This window comes from Ambystoma mexicanum, chromosome 10, assembly GCF_040938575.1.
Source record: "Ambystoma mexicanum isolate Mex_15411 chromosome 10, UKY_AmexF1_1, whole genome shotgun sequence".
NCBI classification, from domain to species: Eukaryota; Metazoa; Chordata; class Amphibia; order Caudata; family Ambystomatidae; genus Ambystoma; species Ambystoma mexicanum.
Genome location: NC_090932.1, coordinates 244,400,201 through 244,423,418, shown reverse-complemented (window position 1 = coordinate 244,423,418; position 23,218 = coordinate 244,400,201). Strand labels below are relative to the sequence as shown.

At 42.6% G+C, this 23,218-nt stretch overlaps 1 protein-coding gene across 1 annotated transcript in view; it reads right to left on the bottom strand.

The window, feature by feature from the left end:
• The window catches only part of CLSTN2 (calsyntenin 2), a 3,665,407-nt gene that overhangs the window by 302,220 nt on the left and 3,339,969 nt on the right, over positions 1-23,218 (bottom strand). The window contains exon 13 of the mRNA XM_069617773.1: positions 14,854-15,077. Within this exon, the coding sequence (XP_069473874.1) occupies positions 14,854-15,077 (224 nt within the window). The remainder of the gene's footprint in view (positions 1-14,853; positions 15,078-23,218) is intronic.

Here is a 23,218-nt window from a genome sequence, read left to right as displayed (position 1 = left end):
TGGCAAGTGCTGGTGGGGGCCAAAGGGGTACACGATTTGTTTCTGCTGGTATTTGCAAGGCAGATTTCGTGTCGGCCAGCAGTGATGTCGATTCTGCTGTGCAACGTTGGGGCACTCTTTGCCTTTCCCCCTCTTTGGCAATCGTCTCAGGCTTTGTTTCGAGTTTCACTTCTCGTTTTGGCAGATTAGGTGGCAGCTTACTGGCAACAGTTTCTTTCGTTTCTGGGACCGCTGTCTCTTTCCGGTCATCAGTGTCAGGCAAGTCTTTCAGTGCAGTTGCAATCTTCTTGGCATGGGTGGCATGGATCCATGACTTCCTTCTATCCACCCGTATTGCCGTCTGCATCGCCAAGAGTACTTGATAGGGCCCACGCCACCTGGGTGCTAATGATGACTTTCTTTCAAAATTCTTTGGCAGTACCCAGTCTCCTGGCTCCAGCGCGTGCCCCGGACCGGTGTATCTCACTGGTAATGCCTCCTGCACCTGCTGATGAATCAAACGCAATGTCTGCATTAAAAGGCCACAATAAGTACTAAGCACAGGATGTTCTATCTCACTAAGTCGTTTTGGCTGAGGTGCGCACTAAACATTCGCCGGCCTCCCCATCACGATCGCGTACGGAGAGAGCCCAGTTTTAGCCTGTACAGACGTACGCATGCATAATAGTGCTATTGGTAATGCATCCACCCAACTCAACTTGCTTCCCGCACAAATCTTGCTAATCTTTGATTTAAGAATCCCGTTGTGCCTCTCCACAAGACCGGCAGAACTCGGATGCCTTGAACTATGGAATCTCTCATCAATCTGAAGACCAGCACATATCTGTAATACCACTGCACCTACAAAATGTGGTCCATTATCAGACCATAGGACACGGGGCAAGCCAAATCTGGAAAAGTACTCCTTCAACATTACTTTTGCCGTGCTCACTGCTGTGCAGTCCTTCAAGGGATATGCCTCCACCCACTTACTGAATGCACAGATCACCACCAAGACATATTTTAAGTTTTGGCAGCTCTCCATTTCTATGAAATCAAAGTGAATCACCTCAAAAGGCATAGAGGGCGGGCCAAAACTGCCCGTTGGAGTCACTGTTCCCTTCCCTACATTGTGTTGCAAACACGTGATACAGTTCTGCACCAACCTCTCTGCATTCTTTTTTATGTTTGCATCCTGCCAAACTGTAGAAAGGTGCCGTATTATTTTCTTTGCACAGATGTGCATAGGGCTGTGGGCCATTGTGACCATTGCAGTCACGTACGAATTTGGCAACATCCAGTTTCTAGTTCCCTTGTCCACCCAAAAACCCTCCAGATCCAACTTAGCAGATCCCTCCACCCACCCCTGTATTTATTCGGCCGTAGCTTCGGCCTGCATTTCTTTGACAGTGGCAACTCCATCTTCTATCATAGAGGGTACTTCCTTTGTCTGAACCGTCATCATTTTGGTATTCAAATCAGTGGTAGTTTGTTTCGCAATTCTGTCTGCAAAAACGTTTCCCTCTCCTACTTTACATGTTATTTTTTTATGTGCCTCGCATTTCACTATTGCTAGGCGCTTTGGAAACGTGAGTGCAGACAGCAATCGTACAATCAAAGGGCCATGTTGAATTCTGGCACCATGTGATGTCAAAAACCCTCTCTCAGCCCAGAGACGACCAAAATTATGAACCACTCCAAAAGCATACTATCAGCATATATATTCACATTCAAATTTTCAGAAGTCTCGCAGGCTCTGGTTAATGCTATTATTTCTGCGGCTTGTGCTGAATTATAGGGAATTCTTTTGTTTTCTACAACGCTCTCTAGGGTAGTGATAGCATATGCGGCAGTTGTCGTGCCATCTGGTAATTTAAAACATGAGCCGTCACAAAATAACTCTCCATCTGGCTCTTTCTGTGGGATATCACTTAAATCAACTCTCCCCTTGGTTTCTTCCTCAGTGACCATTAAGCAATTGTGGGGGGGTGATTTATTCTTCCCAATTTCTTTTATGGTTGGTGGCATTAATTCTGCAGGATTCAAAGCGCTGCACCTCATAATTTGGGTATGGGGCGCGAAAAAGATAATCTCATATCATGTCAATCTAGCAGAGGTGAGGTGTTGCGTCTGTGTCCTATTTAATAGAACGTCTATGGCATGTGGCACCATCAAAATTAAAGTGATCCCCAATACCATCCCTTCCGTTTGTTTCACTGACGCAGCAGCCGCCGCGACAGTTCGCAAACATCGTGGTAGTGTGCGCGCTACAGGATCCAGCGCAGAAGAAAAATAGCCGCACGGCCTATTTCTTCCACCTTGTTCCTGTGTCAAAACCGCCAATGCACATCCTTCACTTTCATACACAAATAGTCTAAAAATGTTCTCATAATTCGGCGTATCCAAAACTGGAGCCGAACATAATGCAGTTTTCAATCCATCAAATGCTTTCTGACATTCCTCCTCCACTGCAAAGGCATAACCGCATCCTTTCTAGTTAAATTCACCAACTGCTTCACAATCAACGCAAAATTACCAATCCATTGTCGGCAATATGAAGCCATGCCTATTATGGCTCTGACTCCTTTTTGTGTCTTTGGAATAGGCATACAAGAAACACTTTCTATGCGTTCTGGCGTTAGTCTTCTCCCTCCTTTCGAAAGTAGGTAGCCCAAATAGGCCACTTCTTTTCAATTATACTGAAATTTCTTCAAACTAGCTTTATGGCCATGTGCCGCTAGGTGTGACAGTAGTAATACAGTGCTTTCTTTACAAATCTCCTCTGTGTCTGCAGCAAGCAATAGATTGTCTATGTATTGCAAGAGTACACAACCAACGGGTAATTCCAGCATGTCTAGCTGCTCTTTTAATGGTCTACTGTAAATACTTTGACTTTCTGTGTAACCTTGCGGAATCCGCGTATATGTAAAAGATCGTCCTCCTAATGTGAACGCGAATAAATACCTGCTGTCCTTGTCCTTGTCCACTGGAATACTGAAGAACGCGTTTTTCAAATCTACTACACTAAAATATTCTGCTGAAACAGGTATCATTGTCAATATTGTAGTGATGTCTGGTACTAGAGGAAATTGTGGATCTACTACCGTATTCAATGCGCGCAAATCAATTATGAAACAGTATGGTACCTCATTGCCTCCTTTTTTATAAACCGGAAGAATCGGGCTGTTGCATGTACTGCCTGAAATTTCCTCGATTACTCCTAATTTCGCCAAATCTGTAACAATACTCTTCAATACTTTCTCACCTTCAGCCGAAATTCTGTATTGGGGTATTCGTGGTAGGGTAACACCTTCTTTCAAAATGATCTTTACTGGCTCTATCTTTAAACATCCTACATCATTGTCATGCATTGCCCATATTACAGGTTGGTACTTTACCCCTGGTAAAGCTTCGGAGATGAATTCTGACACAGGGGCATCGTGTGGCCAAATCGTTAGAAACACTCCGTCTGCCGTGCAATGTATAACGGAACCTAGTTTTTTCAACAAGTTTAATCCCAACAAGTTCTCCCCACAATTGTCTGTTAAAAGGAAAGGACAATGTTCAGTGAATGGTCCTATAGTAACTGTGACTGGTTTGGACACTGGCTTTATGACTGGTGTACCTGCGAACCCTACGGAAATATACTTTTGCCCTGACAGTGGTATATCCGGAACCAAGTGATGGTCTATTGAACACTTCTGTGCTCCTGTATCTACAAGAAAGCGCTGCTCCTCATTCCCAACTCTCATTTCTACGTAGGGTCCTCTCTGATTCACAGGAATAGACACTGGTTCCGACCACTGTCCTGTGCTGTCCTATGGGGGAAATAACCCATCGTCCGATGTTTAATCATTACTATTACTGTAATACGTGTTTGGCTGTGTATCGAAAACGTTCCCACTCTTTCCTCTATTTCCTCCACTCTGGTTTCCATATTGTTGATTTTGCTGTCCCTGACTCTGGTTGGGGCATTTTGGTTTTGGCCTTGGTTTTGATTACCTGCGTTATTGTGATGCTGCTGCATACTATTCCTATTTGGTCCATTCGCTCCTGGGTGTCCTCTATGCTGTCTCCTCTGACCAGACCCATTTCTATTCTGTAGATGCGGACATTGCGCTCGCCAATGTCCTTCTTCCTTACAATACGCACACTGATTCGGTCCCACTGTTCCCCCATGCATACTCGAATTACTCCTTCCTTGTGCGTTCCCTCGCCCTCTATTATGTCCTACTACTTGCTGCATTAATACCCGTGTCTTCAGATTTACCCTATCACTCTCTTCTTTTTCTTTTCCCGCAGTCACTCTGCGCTCATAATATTGGGCCATATGTAATACTTCGCCCAACCTTTTTGCTTGCCATGCACTTTCTGATGTCATTATTAGATCCTGAATTGGAAGTTTTAACCCCCTCACATATTTGTCAACAAATAACCTCTTTCCCGCTTCCAAACCCACATCCTGCCCACTGAAGTCTGTGAATACTTCTTCAAATCTATTAAAATAATCTGTAGCCAACTCATCCTTACCTTGTACACATGCAGTCAATTTGTCCCATTGAATTCTTTTCTCTGGGACAATTTATTTTAACTTCTGCACTATACGTGCTGGTAATGCCACCAGGTTTGCTCCTGGTGTCCCTCCAACTGCTTTATTCCTGTCTTCTATTATCAAGTGCGCCCATGTGGCGCCAAAGGCTGTTGGGTTATCTACCTTACTTATTTGTTTCCATATGTCTGCTGGCAGGATCACCGTGAATATTAGGTCTATATCACCCATGGTAAGCACGGATGATTGTAAGCAGGACTCTACTTCCTTGTAAAACCCTGCAGGATTCTTTCTTATATCAGGAATCGTCTGCTTTATGTTGTTCACCTCCTGTCTGGAAAAGGGGACATGCACATATTGGGCGGTGTAATGGGCTGGTGTTACCTGTGCCGCAGCGCCGTCCCACCGCCACTTTGGGCACAAAGGTAGGTGGGACCTCTCTCATAGGAAATGCCCCACTTACCACCCCCCCTCTTAGATGTAACAATATTCCCATATCCAACGATAGGGCTGTTTCTCCTGTCCCTCGCTCTAGTGCTCTTCTATATGCTGCCATTATTTCAGGTGGGCTGGCCTTATCGTTTTTTAAATCTTTGTCTAATAAATTTTCAGCCATCGACTGTATTGCTTTTCTTTTCATGGGCATGGAATATTCATCAAATATCTCGTGTATCTCCATTGTGGGAATACTAGGATCCGACATCCATCTAAACGCTTCTCGTATACATACTTTTAACTTATCGCCCCTTTGTACTGACGACATTGAATGTCGTATTTGTATATATGGCTCTACAGTTTCCTTCCTATTTCTCCCGATATCCCCACTTCTGTACCCAGGTGTAGCAAACATTTCGGCATAATCATTATCTAATTCATCTTTAAGCTCAAAAAGTCTACATACATGTTCTCTCACTTCTTCATCCCTCTCCCTACAGTGTGCTAACGCATTCAAATCTAACAATCGCTGCGGTGGTAATTTCCCAATCAACTGTTTCCATTTCTCCACCAAATATTCACCCATGCATTCCAACACTACCTGTCTTTCGTTGCTTCTACAGAAGTCCTATATCGAAGCCAATGTTGCCGTCCCATCATTCCCGTCTATATACATCTCTGCCTGTTGCTGCAATTCCACCTTCCTTTCTTTGCTGATTGCGCTGCGAGTTACCCTCGTGCACCCCCATTGGTCAGTCCCGCCTCTAGCCCCCGTGGTTTCAACTTCAACACCGGGAGGAACGGACGGTACAGAGTCTGTGTCTGAGGTGGCAGGTGCGGAAGGGACAATGGGAACAGGGAGTGTCTTTTGTGGGCCTGGTTGGCTAATAGGAAGTGTTACGCGTGCGGTCTGTGGCTGTGGGAGGGCTTGAGCTACCGGAGGGGGAGCTTGAGCTACGGGTGGGGTCTGGGCAATAGCTACTGACGTGTCTGGTCTTACTTCTGATCTTTTGCCTTGTTTTGTATGGGTCAATATATTTTCTATCAATTCATCTGCTATGTGTAATTCGCGTTGTGGGTATATCTTTTCTATATTGAACTGGTCACGCCTACCTGTCCTTCTTAGACTCTCAGTCCACTCCTCCTCTTCTTTCTCTTCCGCTACTTCACCTTTCGATTTATGCCTGCGCGCATGCTTTTCTCTGCTTTTAAATCGGAGCATAGCTTCCTTTCTCCAGTCTTTAAAAGTCTCAAATGCTGCAGGACGTGCTTTCTTTCTTATCAACACCCTTTCCAGGTTGTCTATCCTCGCTATCTCAAAACTACCATTAATCAGCCACTGATGGTCTTGTTGCTTTCTGGTTTGCCTATGCCAAGTCTCACAGAATATTATCGCACCCACTCCATACTTCACATACATATCATACGCCGGCGTTCCCCCAGGTGGTACAATTTGGTCATCTTCCAAAGATTGTCTACCACAGCGGAAAAACCCTGCTAAGGTGGACAATACCCCAGGCATGTTTCAACCTTCCCCCTGGTTAATCAACCTTATCTAGGGCTTTTGATTTTGCAAAGTCAACTCTCAACCAATATCAGGATTACTTTGAATCGGGGAATGACTCACCTGATAAATCAAGTCGTCTGTATACTGACGCACCAAAGGACGTTGTGTCTGCGTTTCTTGGCCTCCGCCTCATTTCTGGACCCTCACCTCCTTGTTCTCTAACCAGGCAAGTCGATCAGGGATCAGATGTGTGCAGATCTGCAAAGGAGTCTCTCATCACTTTTACAGGGCGCCCCGAACACCTCTTGATCCCGACTCGATCGTCCCGTCCTCGCCGTTCTCCGCCTTACTCAATTACAACGTTATGCGATGGAACAAGTGGGGGAGGGTCCCTATTCGGGCGCCATCTTCAAAGAGGCCCCTAGGGGACCCTGACATCTATGGAAACAAGGCGAGTCACCACACACGATAGATACGCCAGACACGAGGTTGTATTCCCAAAGCTAGGGTTTATTGCAAAGCAAAAGTCTCAGTTGGCCAACTCAGTCTCATGCCCCGCGACGTGTATCTCTAGACCTCGAGGGACGCAAGAGAGTGAATTACGTACATCAGTTACATATATACAAAATGCATATCAAACAATCAGCTATGACATGTTTAACACCCCCCTTTATTGGGTTTCTTTGAACTTGGTGTGATGATGGACATCTCCGACTACTATGACACCTTCAAACATCTATTCTAGTAACAATTTGCAATTTGTGAGTGCGAAGGCATCTTTCTGTTGTTGAATAGAACACAGCGCTTCTGTTCTTGGAAGCGAGCTACATACGGGGGGGAAGAGTTGCTTTCCGGACCTTGCTATCTATTAGGTGCTATTCGTGTCCTGGCAGCCGACACGCTCTAGCAGGCTCAGCAAAGGGGGGCCGTAAGAAAAGCATAATTCAAGCCTTTAGCGGTATTATTCTAACATATTCTACCATATAACGAGACTGGCTGCTGCGAAATGATTAAATGCCCTGCAGCTCTGCTTCAAGGCTACATTCGGGAGGAAGCCGGGCATTCTTCCTGGCGCTGCCTACGTTTGTGTTTCAACAAATACTTGTTATCCTCTCGGCCCTGCAGCCTTGTCCTTTTCACATACCGACAACAATGTTTTACAGTCGAGCAGTGTAAGCGGAAAATATTCTTTGCGAAGCAATAGGAACAGAAAGCAATGAGCAATGGTTAGAAAACAAAATGGCGATTCTTGTTACATAAAAATGGCCATTCATTGGCAAACTCGAAAACCTATATTCTGTCATATCGTGCATGAGACGGTTGGCCCATGGCCACCAAAATGCGTTTGTGGTCACAAAGTAGAGGTGTCCATTTTTCAAGAGTGACAAGGCGACTTAACTCCTGGTTTCAAAACAATTTTAACGGGCTCAATTTGCAAAACACCAACATCATTGACATCAACTGCCCATAAACAGGCCAGAACTTCACTAAATTCTGGCAGCAAAGGTCTAGTCAAAAACTGTGAGACAGAAGATTACTGAGATGAAATCGTCAAACGCACTCCATCCGAAGAACAATGAATTACCGCATTTAATTCCTTCAACAGATTCAACCCCAACAAATTCTCTCCACAGTTCGTTGTCAGAAGAAACAGACAGTGATCTGTGAATGGCCCCAGTGAACTCGGTACTGGCAGAGAAACCGGACTAACGACTGGCATGTCAGAAAACCCTACAGAAACGTTATTCTGCCTTGACAGTGGAATTTCTGGAACCCCTGAACGATCAATGGAACACTTCAGTGCTCCTGTGTCTATCAAAAATAGATGCTTCATATTCCCCACCATCATTTCAACATAGGGACCTTTCTGATTAACGGGAATAGGTGTCAGTTCCAGACCCTGCTTCGGGCTGTCCTAATGAAACAATATATCGTCGAAGACTAGATCTTCAGAAAGATAGGTAGTTGAAGGATTATCGAAAATATTTCTGCTATCTACACTAGGTTGCTGATTATGTTGCGAAAATGGCTGAGAATTTTGAGCGAACTGGCTTCTACCAGGACCCCCTACCCCAGGGCGGCCTCTGGATCGTCTACCAATGACACCATGGGGGGCATTATGAGGTGGGCGGTAAGGGATTACCGACACCGGTAAGGGCACCAGTGCCGGTAATCCCTTACTTCCCTACTACGAGTTCCCTTAGCGAGTAAAACCAGGTGTTAAGGAAGGGACCCGTTAAGGGACTTCAGAGCTAAAACGGGCCCGCTAATAGAGGGCCCGTTATTAGCTCCATCCCCATTCCCATTGAGCCCTATGGGGGCTCAATGGGAATGGGGAATAGTTCCCGGAATGGGGACTTACCTGGTCCTCCAAGGTCGGAATGACCCGGTAAGTCCATATTCTGGGAACACGGACCCGGCATGCGGTAAGGGGGTAGCCATGCCGCTAATAGCGCTATGGCTACCTTCAACCTCGTAATGACCCCCCATATGTGTTATTCGACTTTTGCTGGAGGATCGGGCATTGTGCTCGCCAATGACCCTCTTGTCTGCAATAAGCACATTGGTTTGCGTGTACAGGACCCAATGGAGCATTACTTTGTGGAACGAATTGACCTCGGAACTGCGTACTTCCACCTCTTGGCCCTCTGGCCATCTGTTGTAATAATACCCTGGTTTTTAGATCTCCGCTTTTCTTTTCGATCCTTTCTTTTTCATTATTGACTCTATTCTCGTAATACTGAGCCATATGCAATACTTCGGACTGTGATTTAGCTTGCCATGCACTCTCGGAATTTGTGACTGGATATCAGGCAAACAATCCACGCACAAACTCATCCACAAACAATCTTTTCCCTGACTCTGTGCTTAAATCCTGTCCTCTAAAATCTGAGAATACTTGTTCGAACCGATTAAAGAATTCGTTAGCACCTTCCGATTTTCCTTGAGTACAAGCAGTGAGTTTGTCCCAGACAATCCTTCTCTCTGGAATCAAAGGTCCTCATTACACAGTAGGCGGTGAGGGTTTACCGGTACCGGTATTTTACCGGTACCGGTAAACCCTTACCGCCTTACTACGAGGTCCCTTTGCGGGTTGGAGAATTTAACGCCTGCTTTTTGCAGGTGTTAAAAACCAACCTGCAAAGGGACCAGGGAGCTAATTACGGTACCGCAATTTGCGGTGCCGTAATTAGCACCTTCCCCATTCCCATTATTCCCTATGGGGCAAAAATGGGAATGGGGAAGGGCAATGGGGGAAGGGGGAATTACCGCCGCACCAACCTTGGAATAGGGCGGTAATTCCCCTTTCCACCAAGGCAGTGCCGGTATTTTACCGGCATGGACCAAGGTGCTAATGACCACCGTCCGTGTAATGAGGCCCAAAGTCTTTAATTTAGTTACTATTCTATCTGGCAAAGTCAGTATCACTTGTGGCTGTCTTTCACCAGCTTTCCTTTCTCCATCTAACCTAACCAAGCTAGCCCATGTGTCACCTAACCATGCTGGATCATCTACAGTCCTAATCTGTTTCCATAAATCAGCAGGCAGGATCACAGGAAACAACAAATCTATATCACCCAGAGTGAAAACTGACGAATGCAGGATGTTATGAAGATGAGGCGGACACAGGTAAGTTAGGTATGTGGATTTATTTAGGTTAATAAATCAGAAAAGAAGACCCCACATCTCATGGGCTCCCTTCCCTTCAGCTCTCTCCTCCAACTGTCCAATTTAGAACCAAGCAAGAAACCTGCATCAACATTCCATTACATCATAATGTATTCTCTCCTCACTAGAGAGATCTCCTCTCCAAAGGAGATCCACTACAACACAGGACAGATCCTATTTCTTTGTAAAACCCTGTTGGATTTTTCCTTTTGTCTGGAATCGACTGTCTAATAGTATTCATTTCCTGTCTTGAGAACGGGACGTGAACAAACTGCAATATATATTCAGCTTCAAAATCAATGGCTGCTGCACCTGTTGAAGCATTAGCCGGAATCTCAACTTTAGGAACGAATGTCGGAGGAATCTCTCTCATAGGTAGCTGAGAAGTAGGCAACTCCAAACGTTTTCTAAGCAACAGAGCCAAATTGAGCGCTAAATTGATGGAAGCAGTATCAGACGCAAAAGCTCTTTTACAAATATTCAATAATTCTGCTGGACAACAAACTGTTTACTTCATACATTCATCCTGCAGGTATTCTACCATTACCTGTAATACTTTCCTCTGCATTTCCGGAGTATACTGACTATACGTATCATATACTTCTACGGGAGATATTGACATATCTGAAATCCATCTAAGCGCATCCCTCGTGCAAATTCAGGTTTCCACACTCATTGACTTACAAGGAGGAAGGAACTGTTTCTGCACGTAAAAAGCATCCAAACTATCACCATCTACATCATCATTCTGTAACTGTTCTAACTCCTTTCTAAACTCAAAAACCCTCTCGACATGCTCATGCACTTTCTCTGCAGTATCCCTTGAATAAGCTAAAACATTCAAATCCTTCAACCCTTGTGAGACATCCGTGTCCGTCAATCTATTCCACATTACAGCCAAATGTATCCCAATCACCTCAATAAAGACATTCTGATCGGGAATACTTTCTAGGTTAAGGAGTGTAGCTAAGACAGCAGATTTTTTTCTACCTTTCTCTATACATTGCTTAACCCATGCATTCAAATTTCTCCTTGTCTCTTTGGAAACTGTGTTCTGCGTTACAACTTTTGATTCATCACTCACCCCTTTACCAGCTACAAGGGGAGCAGAACCGCTTGGGAAAGAGAGAGTAGACAAAGCCTGTACAACAGGTTGTGGAGACACTACCACTGGCAACAAAGATGGATTTACTGGAACAGTAACAGTCGGTAAAGGTGGAGGTACAGGCGGAGGAGCAACAACAGGAAGAGGAGCAATAACTGGCAGTGGTAGAGCAACAGGAAGAGCAGGAATTGCTACGGGAGGAGGAACGTCATCAGGAAGAGGTAAGAGAACAGAAAGAGGTACATAAGGAGGTGGTGAAGTGGCAGCAGGCCTACGTTCATTTAAGAGTTTATCAATTAGCCCATCTGAGGCATGAAAATCTTTTGACAGATATATTTTCTGTATACCAAATTGAAAAGCCCAATCCATGTTTCTAACAAACTCTGACTGTTTCTTTTGATCATACAATAATACTGTGTCTTAGTTTGACATGTGATGATGTGCATGCTTCTCCCTACTCTTAAGTTGCTGCATAGCTTTCTTTTCCCAATTTTGTATTACATAAAATGCTGCAGGTCTAGCTTTTTTCTTTAACAATATGTATTGTAACTACTCTATTCGGGCAATCTCAAAAATACCATTGACTGGCCACTGAAGTTCAGAAACATGTCTAGTTATACTACCAATGCCGTACTTGACGGCCAAATTCCAAAGATTGTCTGTCTCTGCGGATTAATGCCCTCAAACAGGCAGACAATTTTCCAGGCATGTCAGATTACTTGTGTTACCTGGCATCGATTGTGCTCGCGAGTACAATTCTACAACCAAATATCAGGATACTTAGGAATCGGTGCACGACTCACCTAATTCAAAGGACAAAGGGAGGTCTAATCGGATTACAAAGGACCCTCGTGGTTGGTGATTTCAGCAAAGCTGCCCGCCGCGATATATGGACCCTCGCCAAGATGCTGCCTCGGTCCGCATGCTCACCACCCAGGGATCGGATCATGTAGTACTGTTGAGGTGTTGCGTCTCATCCAAAGGGGTCCCCTTTTTCTCACCATCCGATCCCAGTCCGATAGCCACTTCTACTCTTCAACAAGGTGGCATCAAATTTGAGGGTCCCTATTCGGGTGCCATCTGAAATAACAAAGAAATATCGAGGCTGAGTACCACAAAGGAAATACACCGATCACGGGCTAAAAAGATTCACGGATCTTTTATTACTGCACAGTTTACAAAGCAAAACAGATAGCTATCTGGCTCCCAACACTCGCAGTGTGTACCAGCCGACAAGGAGAGGTGAGAGAGACCTGAACATCTAAAAACTTGTGTTTTTATACAATTCATGTAATATTGTCCAACCTCTCTTCACGTTAATAATTCGTGGTCTAGAGTTTGTGCCTAGTTCACATACAGATTTTACAATATCAAGCAAAGGATTACATAAGTTTGTATTTCCATGAAGACGCAGTGGTGATGTATGTTCTCGGATCCCGCGGTAAGCCTTGTTCCAAGTTACTTCACAATGTAGTTCAGCTAAAGCATACACTCGAGGTTTGTTCTTCATTGTCCCAACGTTTATACAAGAATGAGGCTTGTGAGCACAGACAACACTTGAATGACAGTACATATGAAGCACAAGGTCTCTTTGCTCAGTCTAAACAGTCGGCTCTCGGACAACCTAAACATTAACAGAAATCAAAGGTCGGAAGTCTTGGCTGCAAGTCGAAAACATAGTCCACCATTTTAGAACGTAGAACACACGAGTGAAAATCATAATGGCAGATGAATCTTAAAATGGCTGCAAAGTTAACCCAAAAATCGGAACTTTGCAACGCGGTTTTCCGTGTAGCGCAAATAGGCTTAGGCCAATATAAATACTAAGGATGCATTATATAATTACCGTTTAACAATTGGAAAGTGACCATGGTTGCAGATCATGGACCATGCCCACAAAGCATGACTTGAGGAGAGCCAGGGCATGATCAAAGAACTTACTTTAGTTAAGGTTGCCTTTGGGCATGGCAAGAGGATGACACATGGCTGCATGGGCCGGGGCCATTGGTCAAGTGTGGCGTTATAGGTCAAGTGGGTGCAACAGGGGTGCTCAGTTCACAACCAAATGGCCTTCTCCAGTTAACTAGAGAATGGGCATGGATCATGCACAGTGGTCCAAACACGTGGCTCTTGGAGACCCATTGCAAGATTCTGCCCGGTGGCCCCATCAGGTGGGAGACCCAAATTCCCCACCCAGATAAAATTGCTGTAACTATGATGAGTGCACATTTAATGGCTTGGTAAATCCTGGTGCATGGCCTCGAAGCTATGTCCCAGAACCTGAAAGCCATTACATAAAAACACTGGTCGAATCCTAGTAGTCACTTTGTAGAGTACATGTCATTTGGACTTGCCCAGGACTTCCAAAGTGACCTGTATTTGCCACTGTCTATGGCAGGTGCCTCTGTACCTATTATCCGTGCCCTATGGAAGGTGCACAGAGAAAGGCTGCAAGCCATGCAAAGAGGATTCAGTTAATTAAGAAAACCATTGAAATTCGGAAAGAATCTATTCAGCTAAAGTAAAACAGCTATGTTTAAGGGAAATTATGTTTTCAATGCAAAACAACGCTCCCAACACATGTACCAGCAACCATAACTCTGTCACCACCAATGTAGCACAACCATAACTTGGCCACCACCATGCACTGATTTTCCCACCACATACGCAGCACAAATGACAGTCGTATACCCAAAGATCACAGAGCACATCAGGTTAGAAACCACATGGGAACAACTGGTTAGAAAGACACACTTTCGTTTGAAGTCCTACAGAAAACAAAGTCCAAATCTCACAGTAAAACATATATTTTGGAGACTCAATTCCCCATGTCAATCAAAGAAGCTAGAGGTGTCATGAGCAGTACATGTGTGTGGCCCAGTTATGGATGTCTTGCGATGATGGTGAGCGAGTTGTATTTGTTTTGGGAACCGTAGCTGGTGCATTTCTGGGGTCTTGTTATTTTGCGCTGCAACAATATCTTCCCTATGACATTTTTTTACTGGGTATAAAAAGGTGCACATAGCAAATCTTATGGTTAAAACATTATAAATGCTTTTATGAACACTAAATATAACAGCAGGCTACGACAAAACAAGATAGGATCATAGAACTGAAAACAGCATGGTCGGAACATATGAGAGAACGTTGCATACCAAAATCATAGTAGGGAACAAACCCTTGTTGATCAAAGATCTGGGGACAGTTTGGCAGGATGCTGGAGCTAAACACGTTCCCGCAGTATCCAGGAAATTCACACATCATGCTAGGTCATATGACTGAGCACAGCATGTCTGTCATGAGAGAACTAACTCTGTCCGTCGTGGATAATGCACGTGGCCAAAGCATGCTAAAATAACAGCAAACAAATAGCGCACAACATGCCAGGACCCCTGCAATTGACACTACATGTTAGGGCATGAGTAGTGAACACATATGGCTTGCAGATGACTTGTCACATCATGCAATGGAACATTATTGAGCTGTTCAAAATAGGATCATTTTGTTATAACCAAAATCATTTTGATCATTTTGTTAGAAACACGTGTGTACAGGCACGTTATAAATGACTCAGGTTTAAAAGTATTAATGCAAGAATGATGACCAAACCTGCACTCTCGTCTTTCAAGTAGGCTTGATGCTCCATTCTTGTGACAGTGCTGACAATCTTGATGTCAGGCAGCAGCCGCACCCCACCATCACTTTCAAATTCTACAGCTGGGCGTGCAAAGTGGTCCATGCCGCTTAATGTTATCTTAGGCTCATTGTCGTGAAGGACTGAAATATAGGCATCAATATCAGGAACGGTGATACAGGTGTCTTCCCCGAAACATCTGCAAAAGGAAATGCACAATAAATTAAAATTGTATAGCAACGCACACCAATTTGATATAGTTCTGTGTTCCCATTGTCCATAAAAGCAATGCTGCCTTTTCAATTTAGCATCAGGGAGTTTATGTGACCGATGACCAAGACCATGGACACTCACCACCCTCAGTAGCATATGCTACATGGTACAGGATTGCACATAATTAACCATTTGGCAGATTTTTTTTTGTTGATCTCCAAAAGCCAAACAAAATCTCAGAAGCTCCACTAAACATAACATTATAAGGTTGAGAATTTTAGGCTCAATGTGTCTTATTCACAAACATATTACTATGTCTTACCCTTGACTTAAATCTAGATCAGACTATTCAATTCACATGGAATTTACTATAAATACCTCTTACTACAAGCAATGTAAATGTATATCAGAGTTAGTCATAGTAAAGTCTTTGCCAATTGACCCCACAGAGCTGTGGCCAAAAAGACCTAACAATATTAGTAAAAATCACTTTAGCAAAGGACATTGAGGAAATGTGTGCAACATCTTGCAGACAATGTATCTTATTTTTATATAAACGTTTTTTTTTTAATTTAATCATACATTTCCAGAAACCCTTTGCTGTGCAACGCTCTCTGGATTTCAGAAAGAACCTCTGCACAAGAATTGTCAGTGGACATAATGGCTTGCATCGTGCTGTTCATTCTCTCAGCAATTTTAGCTTCATGTGACTAACATTTGGCTGGATGATGGCAAGATAATTTTGCATGCAAGCCAATTAAAATGCTTTATCTGCTGTGGCGAATCAGAAGAAGGACCCCACCGACTAAGTTCTGCCATGTTAAGTAGATGTTTATTTAAATAAAAAGAAAAAAACTATCTTGTCCTGCTGCTAGGAGGGAAATTCCCTGCCTAACCAACTAAAAGGATGCTCATCAAAGTCCAAAATAAGTAGCCCTTAGTCCAAATCCTATTAGCTAACTAGCCCTACCACCTAGGAAAAAAAAATCAAAAAAAGTAGGCTGTTGGCTTCTCCCATGCCCAATAACTTGTATCTCATTTCAAAAGGTTTCAAAGGTTCCACAATTTCTCGTAGCATAGTTCACAACCTTGCTGCAGACTCTGCATGCCAATTCTTACTTCCATATGATTCTATCTCTCCTGGAAGCAAAGGTTTTCTTAATAGGATTCCACCATTTCCGACTTAGTACCTGACAATGTTCTTGTTTTGTACTTAAGGATTGTTGGTACCCTCCAGATTCCCTCTCTCTTTCCATGTATGTTTACTATATTTCATGGTTCTTGGACTTCCCAAAGCCCTCTGATCTTCCAATAGGCTTGCTTTAACTCAACTTTGGTAGGACATTTGTGCCTTTCAATTTTTTCTGACTGCCACAACACTTCTGGCTTTCCCAGTTAAAAGTTGTGTTTTCGAAAAATCAAATGGAAACTATCAAGTGCTTTATGATATTATTCTTAGGTGGGTTGAATTCTGAAATGAATTTCTGCAATCATTTTTAAATCTGTTCACCAAAAATGTGGAGCACATATTTGTACAATATTTTCACATACTTATTGGGTTTTTAAACATTTAAAGTTAATTAATTCACTATCACACTGCACTGATTAACATAAACTTTTTTTTATATATCAAAGCACACAGCCGAGATGTGTTTTGATCTCACATTCGTTTTCGAGGTGTTAGATAAAGTGGATTGGAGTAATATGGCTTCCAATGTAACTGGAACCTTAAAACAAGGCCACCTCTGCACAGTTGCCACATTTCAACACTTCACTCCTGATACCAGATTATATCCACGTCAATAGGGGTGATTTGCACTTTCCTGTACCAAGCCTTCAGACCACTGTTCCTAAGGTTGCAGTAGCCAAAAGGCTTGGCACAAGAAAGATTGTATTGTGTATCATACTGACAAGCGCAGTTGGCTCTCACCTGCGTGACCCTTGGAATAATTTGGTTCTTAAACATGACCGCCACATTGGGTAAATTGTGAATGAAATGAATGCATATCATGTTTATCACATTACAATAATCTTGTGTTGTAGACAAGTTGATGTTTTAACTTTAGGTTGCACTTTATAGAAATTGTTTGAATGAATTAAACATATTTGTATTTGTTTTAACAAGTGTGAGCAAAGTTGGTTATGCAATTCACCATCTTCCTTATGGTTTTAAAAATAGTTGTTATTAGCTTGAAAAAGCTAAAATCTTTTGTTTAAAATGCGACCACTAGATTTAGGTTTTTAAAAAAATGAAGGTAAATCTATATATTTTTCTTCGAGAATCAAACACTTTAGCTATTTTTATTTTGTTTCGTTCTTGAATTAGGTCAAATAAATGTTTTAAGTTTCATACACAGCCGGTATTTCTCATGCAGTTGAAATTAGTTAAAGCTTGTTTGTATCTATTCAACAAGATTGTAATGTACTATCATTGTATTACTACAGTAAGTATGGGGTGTCACGGTATTAGTTTTATGACGGTACAATAACCTTCTTGCCAAATGACGGTATATCATGGTTATCGCGGTATAGCAGGTGGAGTTAACTAATCTTAACAAATATTTTCTAAAAGGTCATAAATTGTCAGATTTATCATCACAAACAAAACCATGCACCCAGGGCCAGAAATGGGCTTTTCAACATACTTTCCACTGAAATGCCACCCCTTGCTTGCACCAAACACAAACACAGGTGTGGAGAGGAGGGGGAGGAGGGGCCCTGCTGTGACTGGCAAAGCAAACTGAATAGCTTTTCTTAAGTGGTCATTTAGGCTTTTAGCTCCCCCACTGGCTACTGGTGAAGATGAACATGGTGCGATATTGATAATCTGCATGCCACAGATCAATGGAGTCTGATGGTAGTATACGTTTGTGCGCATACACACACACACGCACACGCACTCTCTCTTTACGTTACAGCCTTTAGTTTACTTCTGGGCCAAAAGGTGTTCAGTAATCACGGACATGTTACCCTTTGGTATGGCAGCAGGGAATACCCACAGAGATGATTAAATTTCGCAGTGTGACTTATTATATGTAAATTCAATGATAGAACCAGGGAAATCCGCCATTGTCATATGTTTAGAAAACATTATCCATTATAAATATATAAACCCAAAAGCCGCCAACCCAAAGTCCCGGGAGGATAGCTCAGCGGCAACGTGCGTGCCTTGGAAGCAAGACGACACAAAGCAACACAGGTTTGATCCCTGGGTCCGCGCTTAGAAACCTCTGGGTGTTTAAGCACGTTATAAATACGCAACTAAGACAAAAACAATTACGCAAAAAAATTAACAAAACCAATTTCTTTAACAGCGCCTCGATGCCCTGGGGCTGTGTGAGCACTTTAAAAAAAATGTAAATAAAAAAAAGTAAACCCCTTTCCTTCTTGGCACTGTATTTATTCTTCCTATTGCTAACATGTTGATTTTGTGTCAGGCACGTGTGGTTTATGGAATGGCATTAAAAACTGCTCAAACTGAAACTACTTGGCAGACGGCACATCCAACAGTGCAAGACCAAGACTGCGCAGAACTTGCTTACTGCAGCCTTTCCAAATCAGATTGAAAAGCACACTTAACGGTATGAACGGTATACCGGTATAAACAATGTGACGGTTATTATTGTTCAATTAAGTGGTTCATGGTATCTTTAACGGTATACCGTAATACCGTTGCATCCCTAAGTAAGTACATAGTTAGGATATTTTGAATCAATTGTTCAAAAGGTACTATTTTCTATCTATAATCGATTTGAAATTAATTATTAATTTAAAATGCCCAAACACCTTCCAGAGTGTTGTCAAAGCATGGCTTCACATAAACCAACATTTTGCAGTTTGGTACTGTGTGATGACCTTTTTTTCAGTGACTTCAGAGAGATGGTTCCTACTTTTCACTGTACACTCATCGTTTCACAAACCAAACATTATTTGCTCACCAGGTGGATAGGATGAATTGACTACTGTACTGCCACATCGTAAAAAGTGAAGGCATTACAATTATGCGGCCACACTACATATGAGGCTGGATATGTAATGCTACAGGGATGCGTGTTTATGCTGAGAAATAAACCTTAACATAGAGGAAAAGGGGATAGTGAAAGGGTCATAAATACCTATAGGTGACGACAGGCAGGAGGGCAATGTTGCCCAATCATGAAATGTAATTGAAATTAAACCGAAAGAGGTAATGTTTCAGCTGTTCATCAGTACAGGATTACTGTCATCTATTTCGAGTCACTGAGAACAAGGTCATGGCATTACACAAACCTGCAAGGTTTTTGTGTGTATGAAAATATTTGGAGCCAATGCACAAAGCAGCCCTTATTTTTAATTAGTGCTGCCTGCCAAAATGTATGGCAGCTACCAGTGAAAACGTTTGACAACAAATTGGATTTACAATGAAAACAGGTCTAACTAACTACCATTGGGAACATGTAAATTACTCCTAATTCACAACAAGGTCCCTCTTCTGCCATGTATTCAGAATCTGACATGGTATAACTTTACATGGGAGTAAGACAGTACAAATACTTTTGGGCAAATCACCCATATTTTCACTGTAAGTGAGTGATACGGGTACAGCCAAACTTTTAAGCGATTTGGGAGACATATTTGGTTAAGCTCATGACAATTCATGTTGATGAAATGTTGCTGTAAACATTGGGTTGAAAAGGTCAGAGCTATTCCTGTGAGCACGTACTCAAATCAAACCCAGTATGATTTTAATGGAATAGGTCAGAAGTTCAAAAACGTTCCTGCTAGGAATGCTCAAAGAAAGCAAATCCCTCAATGACTTAAATGGAAACCAAAATAAAACTTGGCAGCTGACAAAAAATGTACTATTTTTAAACAAGAACCACTAAGGGACTATTTGCAAAAGTAAAGGAAATAAAACATGCCCAAGGAATACATATTTAATTTGCATTACTTTGAGAAATGCACAGGTCATCTTATTCAGAAAGGTGGCCTGTATATTGCCAGGTTGCTGTAGCATTATGCTCTGACAAGTCTCTTTGCACGCGTTAGTGTAGGGAGCACATGTATTACTCCTTTCGCCCACGTGAATGCTGGGAGTGATTGTGAGATGTGTTAGCCGAGGGGAAAACATCTTATCCAATTTTGAGGGACAGTAACCTAAGTTAGCACTTCACTGCTGTTCCACAATCAATAAAACCATAAGCAAGTAGATTCATGTACCTTTCACCTTCCAGGTGCCTATTCCAAACCGTCATAGGCTAACGTGTTTGTATTCTGCACATTCTGATGGACTGCCCCTTTCTGAATTCAGGATGCATGTGCAGAAACATCCCCTTACTGATGGAAATGTGCATAGGGCATGACAAATGGAATCTGGATGTGTGTATCAAGGATGCACATATTGAGAAGGACTTTGTGATAAGGCACACATTTCTTGGGCACAAGTGGTGAGCTGTGCCAGCAAATATCATCACTCCACCAGCAACGTGTCTAATAATATGCCTCTTACTGTAGCCATATGTTATGTTTTTTTTTGCTCTGGTACAGAGCTCTTACATTTGTAATCCTACCCAACTAAATGGTGTTTGTTTAAGGGATGACAGAGTCTACATCATGCATATTTGTTATATGATTGATTCTGCCTCCACACTGCTGGCCTTTCTGAGGTCATTCACATGCAGCCACAAACACTCCCTACTGGTAAATAAATAACCTCATTAGTCCTCATGGAAGCAATCTCAGCAGGATTACACGTCATGCACCCCTAATGCTTGGCTAACTCTTCCAAGAGGTTCAAAGTATGTTATTAATTCCCTCTATTGCAATATTATAAACCTCAGTAATACTCTCAACCTCTGATGGATGAAAATCAGGCCCAGGCATGCCTGATATTTGACTAGCATTCACAAAATGTCTCACTTCAATGTAACTAATTTGATCAAATTTAAAATGAACGATGAAAGGCTGATTTCTTCTTACACATATTCAAATGTGGGACCTGCAGGTTACACATAGATCTCTACAGTATGTGCATTAATGGACTGAGATATCTCACTGCAGGTTTTAACATGCTGTACTACGTGGATACCATTCATAGATGCACCGGATTTCATTTCCTCAGGCCACCTTCCACACCCTGCCTCAACCACTTTCTCCCCCCTCAAGAGTTGTTTAAGTTGTTTAGTGTATGTTTTATTATTTCCCAAAAATCAGCCAACACCTGCAAAACCTCTCCTCACCTTCCCTGAAGATGTATGGCTCATAAAGGAGATACCTGCAGATGTGGGCATTCATAACAATCTACAGGAACTGGTAATTCTATACTGTCACGAGGGGATTTGCATGAGTCTGCGGCTCAACTCTGAGAAAGATTACCCAGGTCTACACAGGAGTAAGATGACTCCTTGTCAGAGGAGAAAATGTATCAAATTGCAGAACACATTTTACACATTTTTCTTGCCACTCAAAAATAGATTTACTTCATGTATTCCTTTTCACTTCACACATTGGGCACATTTTCACTCATGCTCATTAACACTAAATCATGTAGGTGGACCCTAAATGTGCCCATTAAGATTTCATGGATATCTTTAATATAAATGTAATGCAATTTGAACTACATGCTTGTGTACATTTACCTATTTCCCATTCAAGAACCCTTGCACATATCCTCAATTCACAGATATGACCCAGAGAATACCACTATCATTCTTCTACTGTTATTGATAGCACTTGGAAATACCAATCTTTCTACTTATCTGAAACAGCTTAGTCTTCTTAGGCCCAGCCATGCTGGTATGTATACCCTCTGTGTCTGGCAAGGTCCTGTCTCATCCCTCTGCATCACACGCATCTGCCTTCAACTTTCAACACCTCCCCCAATATTACAGCTTATGCACAAATTGTCATTCCCCTTGATTGTGCAGTCCACTGAATGAAATTATTATACAGCAGTGACAACATGCCATTTGTTTTAATCATGTGTTCATTATTGCATACTTCAAGGTGGTTAATAAACGCAACAAATATTTAAAACTGAATAGACCTTTGTGTGTTATTGTTCTTTCTGGAAGCATGAGTTTCAGAGGTCAGACCTGAGGGATTCCAATCAGCCAAAACCTTTTGCCCATCCCACTAAAAACTCTATAAAGAGAAGACTGTATACTTACAGATTATTTGCTAATAAATTACTCTGGCATACCCCAGATTTAATCCTGATGAGGGCTTCTTGATTCACTAAGGTATTGTTGTGAGTATTTTCTGTTTACAGCAGACTCACTCAGAGTAAGGGCCTCATTACGAGTGTGGCGGTAAGTGGTTAAAGGCGCCGGTAAGGATGCCGGTGCCGTTAACCCCTTCCCACTGCATTACGAGGTCCCTTAGCGGGTCCCACTAAGGACAGCTGGTTTTACCAGCTGTCCTTAGCGCGAGCCGCTAAGGGACCAGGAAGCTAATAACGGGCCTGTTATTAACGGCCCGTTATTAACTCCCTCACCATTCCCATTGAGCCCTATGGGGGCTCGAATGGGAATGGGGATGGGTATTTGGATTGGGGACTTACCGGGTCCTCCAAGGTTGGAATGACCCGGTAAATCCACATTCAAGGAACCCGGACACGAGTTTGGAGGCAGCCATGGCGCTAATAGCACTATGGCTACCTCCAAACTCATAATGACCCCCTAAGTCACGAGTAGGTCAGTGGTAAGTAAAGGTTACTCGTTGTAACATATGTGTGTACCTGTCCACTACTCTCTAAGCACTGTCAGTTCACAGAGTCAGAATAAGGGTGTTGCATGCAATTGGACAGCGTGTGGGTAGATAAATGTTTCTTCATTCAATTACTGAGCAGAGGATTCATGTCAACCGCATTGTGAGTTGTATAAATAACATCCAGCGATACACACCATCAGAAAGCATGATAATGCAACAGCATAGGCAGAATGCCGGTGCATACCTGGAAAATGCAAAAGCTGCATCATTGTTCAGTAAGAACACACTCTATACTGTAACTATGGCATACAACTGTAAGTGAAATATGCAACATTTGACATAGTGATCAAAGGTAGTATTATAATTAATGAATGCCTTATAATACACTTAATGTCAGAGATCAGTCTCTAAGCACGGGATTGGGATTCAAACCTGTGT